We start from the raw sequence: 9,395 nt of genomic DNA on the forward strand, positions 1-9,395 counted from the left end.
GGTGACTCTGGCTACCTGCAAATGCTGCCCCGAGCCTCGATCTGAGCTCTGATACCAGTTGAAGGAGTACGAGCAGAAGTGTGACGCGAGAGAGAGTGCGGGAAGAAGAGCACAACGATATGGTGAACTCGCTCTACTGTGATGTGTAGAGCATAGTGAGTTCTTATTAGGTTTTTACAAAAGAATATGTGCACATACCTGGCGGCCCGCCCACTTACCTGGGCGACCACATTGGGCTTTATACCCCAACACTTATTTAAAGGAAAGCAATCCCAACACATTCAGACATCTCAAGACCATCGATAGAATCAAGCTTAAGCTTGCCCACTAGCATATACTCACTCAACACATACCCCAGGCACACATATGCCTGACATACAATTGGACACGAAATTGAAAGAGGAAACTAGCACTGATTTGAGACAAGATTGGACTAATATCAAGGGAGAATGTTTCGAAAAAGGGTGTCTAGTGATGGTACTTCACATGGTACTTTAAGCATGCCTATATTGATCTCCCTCTTCTGATGCTCGTTCGACTTGCTGCTTCTTTGTCTTTTTGCCCTCCCCATTTGATATGACAAGAACCTTCACAGTTCCTTTTATCCCTTCAAAGGCGAATCAGTTTGCAGTGGGACTCCTCGTGACCACTCCTCACCAATGGGCTTGCTCTTTCTAGTACCAATTGGTGACACTTCAGAGTCCTCTGCAACCCTATGCTTTACATGCAATGCAGCTTATATGCCACCCTTCTTTCACAGCGCTCCCATATCCTCTATAATACCTCTCCTGCAGTCACCATGCCTGTATAATACCTCCAATATCACGTAGCTACAGGTGGCCTTCAACAATTCTCCAGAGCCAGCGTTGCTTTGTAGATCAGGTGCTCATAGCCTCGTTCAACTCCTCAGATATAAGGTGCTCAACTCTCTTCATCTGTACTCAGTCTCAAAATGCTAGCAAAGGAGGTCTCCAAGATATGGCAATAGGGCCGAATTGAGTTTTCCTTGCCCGTTGCCCCTCTTCCAGATCTATTCTTCTGCTCACGCCATATTATTCAACCTCTTGAACTGACCCTGGTCAGAACCGCCCTGTGACGGCCGTGCAACCCTGCCCACCTCAAGGCGGCTCCCCCTGTGCAACCAACTGCCCATACACAGGCCCTTGCTAGCCTATAGCACCCGCCACCTCACTGGCAACGCTTGGCCGCGCCTTTTACTGCATACAACACCGCCAACTTCCACCCGGCATGCATTAACCTCTTCTTTACCCCTTTGATGGCGGCCTTGCTACAATCCCTTCTTGACCGTGCTCGCCACAAGGCAAACCCATTGTTCCTCTCTGACTTTAACCAGCCCGCCACCTATGGCGACCCTTGCTCCTTCCTGCAACGGCCCTCCTACCTACCATAAATGACATCCCGCCATGCTTACCTCCCACCAGAATATGGCGCTGCCCTGTAGCCCGCCTTGCATGCAACTGGCCCATGCGGCCTTCCTTTCTTGCCCACACCAAGCCTCCTCGTGCAGTAACGCTCCCAACAGACGGCGCTCCTTTCCTTCTTGCTCTGCTCGTCTACTGCAGACCCTTTAAAAAAAGCATTTGTGTTCTTTTTTTTTAAAATTTTTATTAATGATTTGGCTAGTATTCCCGCGCAAGGATCATTGAATTGCCTCCGATTGCCGACAATCCGTGTCTCACAGCACTTTGATCACCAAAGAGATCACCTGTTTGATCTTCTCCCTCGCCACAATGTACAATGCCTCACGAAATTTGCCTTGCATCCTCAAGCACGCTGCCTCGCAAATCTTTTGCGCCATGTCCAACCTGTTAAATGTCCCACTTAGCATACATATCCAATGGTACCTGTCACACTTGGCGCCCAACATAGGCTCAAGCACATTGTCGCGACATTGCCTGCTGCCATACACCTGCAATGAGCCTTTCCACGGGTCGACATATCCGAGCTATACCAACGTCTATTTGTACTTTTAAATTCTAACATAATGGATTCTTTGTATGTTTTGAACAGTGGTTGATGACAGGACATGACCCCACACCGTACAAGCACGAGTACCCAAGCAGAAAGGGCTTAAACGCCCTTCTAAGTTCTCGCGGAAGCACGAGTACCCAAGCAGAAAGGGCTTAAACGCCCTTCTAAGTTCTCGCGGAGGCATTGTTAGTATTAGGGTTTACTCTTTTCTACTTGTTGTATTGTTTTGTAGAATATATGTTTATACTTACAGAAAGTTGTCTTAGCTTATTGTTTTTTTTTTGCAGAATCCGATAGATACGCCGCTTGGACGCGATGAGACGTCTGATTACGACGTCAGTGTAGGTGTAGCTAGATAGCATTAGTTTCCTTTTTTCATAGCATATGTATCATGAGATGACGTGTATACGTCTTTTTGTAACTATTGGAAAACCATGTATATTTTCTCCATAATGACCATGGTGTTGTAACTATTACATTTGCAAAGCTTAACAATCAAGTGATTTTACCTATGATGTGTACAATTGTCATTGATTTACTTTCATCAATTTACCTTTGTCAGTTTTGTATCTTTATTCTGCAAACAATACTATGGATAATGGAGTTAATGGTTATATTGTCTTGAGGGTGACTACTTTGGGTCTATACCTAAGCTTGCACTTTCTTGCATAGGTGTATCTGGGCTTATCTTGGATTCATTTAGGTTTACTCTATTATTGAAACATTCAATATGGTTGATTGAAGGCAGGGCTAGCTTCTTTCTGCATAGCTTCGACCATCACTTTGCCAACATCTTCAAATTTATCTTGTGATCCCTGATCCCTAGCTTCATTTGATTCTTCATGCATATATACACGCTTCGACCAACACCGCATCAATGCTAGCCGAGCTAACAGACTCTTGTACAGCAGCACACCAAACTGGAGGTACAAATTGAAATGAATGACCAGAATGGCTTACCAATGGCAAAGCACCTCTTTGACGCTTGAACTCCCCAGCTGCTTCATGCCATGAAGCAGCTCCAGTGTTGAGCCATATCCATAGTCTGCCGGCTTCAACAAACCCAGCTCCAGCTTCTTCTTGCTTTCCTGGTCTTTGCCTAGGCTAAGGAGACCACATCTACATAACTTTCTATATCGGCTGGCTCGACCTTCTCTCTTATCTTTGGATCATCAAGCCTCAACCCTCAAGTACCCTTATTTAAAGGAAAGCAATCCCAACACATTCAGACATCTCAAGACCATCGATAGAATCAAGCTTAAGCTTGCCCACTAGCATATACTCACTCAACACATACCCGAGGCACACATATGCCTGACATACAATTGGACACGAAAGTGAAAGAGGAAACTAGCACTAATTTGAGACAAGATTGGACTAATACCAAGGGAGAATGTTTTGAAAAAGGGTGTCTAGTGATGGTACTTCACATGGTACTTCAAGCATGCCTATATTGACCTCCCTCTTCTGATGCTCGTTCGACTTGCTGCTTCTTTGTCTTTTGGCCCTCCCCATTTGATATGGCAAGAACCTTCACAGTTCCTTTTATCCCTTCAAATGCTCGTGGCCATGCTCACTGGTTATTTCGAAAAGGCGAATCAGTTTGCAGTGGGACTCCTCGTGACCACTACTCACCATGGGCTTGATCTTTCTACTACCAATTGGCGACACTTCAGAGTCCTCTGCAACGCTATGCTTTACATGCCATGCAACTTATATACCACCCTTCTTCCACAGCGCTCCCATATCCTCGAGAATACCTCTCCTGCAGTCACCATGCCTGTATAATACCTCGAATATCACGTAGCTACTGGTGGCCTTCAACAATTCTCCAGAGCCAGCGTTGCTTTGTACATCAGGTGCTCATTGCGTCGTTTAACTCCTCAGATATAAGGTGCTTGACAACTCTCTTCATCTGTACTGGTCTCAAAACGCTAGCAAAAGAGGTCTCCAAGATATGGCAATAGGGCCGAATTGATTTTCCCTTGCTCGTTGCCCCTCTTTCGGCTCTATTCTTCTGGTCACCCATATTATGCACCCTCTTGAACTGACCCACCGGCTCAGAACCGCCCTGTGACGGCCCTGCAACCCTGCCCACCTCAAGGTGGCTCCCCCTGTGCGACCAACTGCCCATACACAGGCCCTCGCTGGCCTACATCCCCCGCCACCTCACTGGCAACCCTTGGGCGTGCATTTTACTGCATACAGCACCGTCAACTTCCACCCGGCATGCATTAACCTCTTCTCTATCCCTTTGATGGCGGCCCTTTCTTGCTGCAGCCCCTTCTTGAACCTGCTCGCCACAAGGCGACCCCCCTTTTTCCTCTCTGACTTTAACCAGCTCGCCACCTTTGGCGACCCTTGCTCCTTCCTGCAATGGCCCTCATACCTACCGTAAATGGCATCCCGCCATGCTTACCTCCCACCAGAATATGGCGCTGCCCTGTAGCCCCCCTTGCATGCAAGTGGCCCATGCGGCCTTCCTCTCTTGCCCACACCAAGCCTCCTTGTGCAGTAACGCTCCCAACAGATGGCGCTGCTTTCCTTTTTGCTCTGCTCGTCTACTGCACACCAAAGAGATCACCTGGTTGATCACCTCCCTCGCCACAATGTACGATGCCTCACGAAATCTGCCTTGCATCCTCAAGCACCCTGCCTCACAAATATTTGCGCCATATCAGGCCTGTTAAATGCCCCACTTAGCATACACATCCAACGGTACCTGTCACACTTGGCGCCTGACACAGGCTCAAGCACATTGTCGTGACACTGCCTGCTGCCATACACCTGCAATGAGCCTTTCCACGGGTCACATATTCGAGCTGTTCCATCATTGCCCCACCCCTCGTTGAGCATTCATGCTAAACCATAACCTTATTTAGATAAGAGATGATTGCATGTTAGAAAACTGATACTCAGTATGTACATAAGCAGTAGATAGATAGAGAGAGTTTATCAGTTGTAGAATCCCCCCAGATCAAATGGAAAGCCATAGGCTCTCCCAACTGTGATGCAAACTCCGCCAGAATCAAATATATGGCATTGAGCACAGCCATGCGTATGTAGTATTTATTCAACCATTTTTTTCGTATCTCTTGACCCAAAAACAAGCCTCTCGTGTAGCTTGGCATAGCATCGATCTTCAACTACTTGTATTCATACGCCGGCTTCATATACAAAACAAGCCTGTAAACCACCTGTGAAGCATCTGCACCATACACCATCATCGTCTCACCTGCTCTACACAGCTTTCCATAGCATACCTCTCATCACGAGGGCTTTGCAAACCGTGCAAAACTACCTATAAAGCAACTTTCAAAAGCATGTCCATCAATAGCACAATACCCACCTTTGGCAACCTATCTTTCAATGGTGCTTCTTCTTGGAGAACCAAGCCTACCTGCTTCTCAAGCATACCCTCTATTGTAGGTCCTTCAAATGGCACACACTCTATACCTGACTCACCATTCCAATCGATCTTCGTCAACTGTAGCGTGTGATGCTTCATCTTCAACCACTTCATGCGAGAGCAAATCGGATTGCTCGATTACCTTTATCTACTCTTCAAGGACTTCCTTTACGACCTTATCGTCTGCTAAGAAAAACAGAAAGCCATGATCTATTACCTTGCTCTCTGGTATGTTGACATCGTCCACCCCTTCTGGAATGCATTGCTGCTCTTCAACAAAATCGGTAGGGCAAGGTTGCCGAACCCCCTGGCTAGCTTCTTTCTGCACAGCTTCGACCATCGCTTTGCCAACATTTCAAATGTATCCTGTGATCCCTAATCCCTAGCTTCATTTGATTCTTCATGCATACACGCTTTGACCAAGACCGCATCACTGCTAGCTGGGCTAACAGACTCTTGTACAGCAGCACACCAAACTGGAGGTACAAATTGAAATGAATGACCAGAATGGCTTACCAATGGCAAAGCAGCTACCTCTTTGAGGCTTGAACTCCCCTTTGGCTTCATGCCATGAAGCAACTTCAGTGTCGAGCCATATCCATAGTCTGCCGGCTTCAACAAACCCATCTCCAGCTTCTTCTTTGCTTTCCCGCTCTTTGCCTTGGCTAAGGAGACAACATCTGCGTAACTTTCCATATCAGCAAGCCCGACCTTCTCTCTTATCTTTGGATGTAGACACTCCAAAAAGCTCTCTTACTTGAAGTAGTCGTTGACTCGAGATTGTGTAGCAGCTTCTAATTGCTACCAAATACCTTCAAATTGCTTTAAAAAGGTTGTAAACTCACCGCTTACTTCTTGCTTCAAAACCTTCAGTTTTGCATCCAATTTTGCAGGCGAAATTTTCAGCTTGAAGTCTTGGATAAACCGAGATCAAACCACCTTCCATGACTGCCGATCAAGAACTTCCAACCCCTCGAACCAAGCTTTGGCTTTTCCTCGCATCACCAATGGCACAACCCTTGACTTGGCTTCGTCGGTCACCATCCGCATCGACAACATCCGGAGCTCCACATCTGACATCCAATCTTCAGCATCTTGCTCACCTGAGAACACTAAGTCACAATCTAGCATCATGTTATTGAACCAAGACATCACTTGAGCGATCCGTGTGATCCTCAGTGGGGGCACCACAAGATGGAATGGGGGAAATAAGAAAACCACCAGGACACAATATGAATGCCTCTCTATAGTCCAACGATTTCATTGCACCCCTATCCCCTAGCAAACACACACCTAGACTCACAATCTAGCAACAACTATTGTCCGAGCCCATACCCAACCATCCAAAAATACATGCGTCTTGACCCATGATCTGCAAACATTTAAAGCATATACTTAGATTTGATCATCCCCAATTGCCATACGCAACCCTCCATCATGCAACTATATCACCAAGTCTCAACCCTCAAGTACCCTTATTTAAAGGAAAGCAATCCCAACACATTCAAACAGCTCAAGACCATCGATAGAATCAAGCTTAAGCTTGCCCACTAGCATATACTCACTGAACACATACCCGAGGCACACATATGCCTGACATACAATTGGACACAAAATTGAGAGAGGAAACTAGCACTGATTTGAGACAAGATTGGACTAATATCAAGGGAGAATGTTTCGAAAAAGGGTGTCTAGTGATGGTACTTCACATGGTACTTCAAGCATGCCTATATTGATCTCCCTCTTCTGATGTTCGTTCCGACTTGCTGCTTCTTTGTCTTTTTGCCCTCCCCATTTGATATGGCAAAAACCTTCACAGTTCCTTTTATCCCTTCAAATGCTCGTGGCCCAGCTCACTGGTTATTTCCAAAAGGCAAATCAGTTTGCAGTGGGACTCCTCGTGACCACTCCTCACCAATGGACTTGCTATTTCTAGTACCAATTGGCGACACTTCAGAGTCCTCTGCAACGCTATGCTTTACATGCCATGCAGCTTATATTCCACCCTTCTTCCATAGTGCTCCCATATCCTCTATAATACCTCTCCTGCAGTCACCATGCCTGTATAAAAGCTCCAATATCACGTAGCTACTGGTGGCCTTCAACAATTCTCCAGAGCCAGGGTTGCTTTGTAGATCAGGTGTCATGGCCTCGTTCAACTCCTCAGATATATGGTGCTCAACTCTCTTCATCTGTACTCGGTTTCAAAATGCTAGCGAAAGAGGTCTCCAAGATATGGCAATAGGGTCGAATTGATTTTCCCTTGCTCGTTGCCCCTCTTCCGGCTCTATTCTTCTTCTCACGCCATATTATTCACCCTCTTGAATTAACCCGGCTTAGAACCGCCCTGTGACGGCCCTGCAACCCTGCCCACCTCAAGGCGGCTCCCTTTGTGCAACCAACTTCCCATACACAGGCCCTCGCTGGCCTACAGCCCCCGCCACCTCACTGGCAACCCTTGGCCGCGCCTTTTACTGCATACAACACCACCAACTTCCACCCGGCATGCATTAACCTCTTCTCTACCCCTTTTATGGCGGCCCTTCCTTGCTGCAGCCCCTTCTTTACCATGCTCACCACAAGGCAACCGCCTTGTTCCTCTCTAACTTTAACCAGTCCACCATGTCTGGCGACCCTTGCTCCTTCCTGCAATGGCCCTCCTGGCTACCGTAAATGGCATCCCGCCATGCTTACCTCCCACCAGAATATGGCGCTGCACTGTAGCTCGCCTTGCATGCAACTGGCCATGCGGCCTTCCTTTCTTGCCCACACGAAGCCTCCTCGTGCAGTAACGCTCCCAACAGATGGCGCTCCTTTCCTTCTTGCTCTGCTCGTCTACTGCAGACCGTTTTTTTTTGCATGCTTTAAAAAAAGCATTTGTGTTCTTTTATTTATTTATTTTTATAAATGATTTGGCTAGTATTCCCACGCAAGGATCATCGAATTGCCTCCGATTTACCGACAATCGGTGTCTCACAACACTTTGATCACAGCGGCATTGTTAGTATTAGCTTGGCAGGGCTAGCTTCTTTCTGCACAGCTTCGACCATTGCTTTGCCAACATCTTCAAATGTATCTTGTGATCCCTGTTCCCTAGCTTCATTTGATTCTTCATGCATACACGCTTCGAAGAAGACCGCACCACTCCTAGCTGGGCTAACAGACTCTTGTACATCAACACACCAAACTGGAGGTACAAATGATGACCAGAATGGATTACCAATGGCAAAGCAGCTACCTCTTTGACGCTTGAACTCCCCTTTGGCTTCATGCCATGAAGAAACTCCAGTGTCGGGCCATATCCATAGTCTGCCGGCTTCAACAAACCCATCTCCAGCTTCTTCTTTGCTTTTCTGCTCTTTGCCTTGGCTAAGGAGACAACATCTATATAACTTTCCATATCGTCAAGCTCGACCTTCTCTCTTATCTTTGGATGTAGACACTCCAAAAACCTCTCTAACTTGAAGTAGGCGTTGCCTCGAGATTGTGTAGCAGCTTCTAATTGCTACCAAATATCTTCAAATTGCTTGAAAAAGGTTGTAAACTCACCGTTTACATCTTGCTTCAAAACCTTTAGTTTTGCATCCAATTTTGCAGGCGAAATTTTATGTTTGAAGTCTTGGATAAACCGAGATCAAACCACCTTTCATGACTGCTGATCAGGAACTTCCAACCCCTCGAACAAGGCTTTGGCTTTCCCTCGCATCACCAGCGGCACAGCCCGTGACTTGGCTTTGTCGGTCACCATCCGCATCGACAACATCAAGAGCTCCACATCTGACATCCAATCTTCAGCATCTTGCTCACCGGAGAACACTAACTCACAATCTGGCATCATGTTATTGAACCAAGACATCACTTGAGCGATCGGTGTGATCCTTAGTGGGGGCACCACAAGATGGAAAGGGGGAAATGGGAAAACCACCATCACACAATATGAATGCCTCTCTATATCCCAAGGATTTCACTGCACCCCTATCCCCTAGCAAACACA

At 46.7% G+C, this 9,395-nt stretch overlaps 2 protein-coding genes and 1 pseudogene across 2 annotated transcripts; all 3 read right to left on the bottom strand.

Annotated features, from left to right (window-relative positions):
- Window positions 1-255: 255 nt before the first annotated feature.
- On the bottom strand, window positions 256-4,823 carry LOC147418330 (uncharacterized). Its single transcript, XM_086507098.1, has 6 exons — window positions 4,715-4,823; window positions 4,489-4,644; window positions 4,204-4,374; window positions 2,953-3,037; window positions 1,727-1,826; window positions 256-1,574 (listed from the first exon to the last, which is right to left on the bottom strand). Exons 1-6 carry the CDS (start codon window positions 4,821-4,823, stop codon window positions 1,347-1,349), a joined length of 849 nt encoding a protein of 282 aa, XP_086363224.1. The 3' UTR covers window positions 256-1,346.
- A 124-nt stretch (window positions 4,824-4,947) lies between these two features.
- On the bottom strand, window positions 4,948-5,741 carry LOC147418331 (uncharacterized; annotated as a pseudogene).
- A 29-nt stretch (window positions 5,742-5,770) lies between these two features.
- Window positions 5,771-8,147, bottom strand: LOC147418332 (uncharacterized). The gene has a single exon (XM_086506829.1). It carries the CDS (start codon window positions 6,095-6,097, stop codon window positions 5,777-5,779), a length of 321 nt encoding a protein of 106 aa, XP_086362955.1. The 5' UTR covers window positions 6,098-8,147; the 3' UTR covers window positions 5,771-5,776.
- Between the last annotated feature and the right edge of the window lie 1,248 nt (window positions 8,148-9,395).

The sequence above is a fragment of the Adiantum capillus-veneris genome, chromosome 30 (genome assembly GCF_014529385.1).
Source record: "Adiantum capillus-veneris isolate H3 chromosome 30, ASM1452938v2, whole genome shotgun sequence".
Taxonomy (NCBI): domain Eukaryota; kingdom Viridiplantae; phylum Streptophyta; class Polypodiopsida; order Polypodiales; family Pteridaceae; genus Adiantum; species Adiantum capillus-veneris.

Excerpts from the sequence above, each read along its gene's own strand:
- LOC147418330 (XM_086507098.1), bottom strand. The coding sequence starts at position 4,823 with ATGGAACAGCTCGAATATGTGACCCGTGGAAAGGCTCATTGCAGGTGT. Across the intron at positions 4,645-4,714 it reads TCAGGCGCCAAGTGTGACAG|GGTGCTTGAGGATGCAAGGC; the intron begins GTACCGTTGGAT and ends TTTGTGAGGCAG. Across the intron at positions 3,038-4,203 it reads ATGCCGGGTGGAAGTTGACG|ACTATGGATATGGCTCAACA; the intron begins GTGCTGTATGCA and ends TGAAGCCGGCAG.
- LOC147418332 (XM_086506829.1), bottom strand. The coding sequence starts at position 6,097 with ATGGAAAGTTACGCAGATGTTGTCTCCTTAGCCAAGGCAAAGAGCGGG.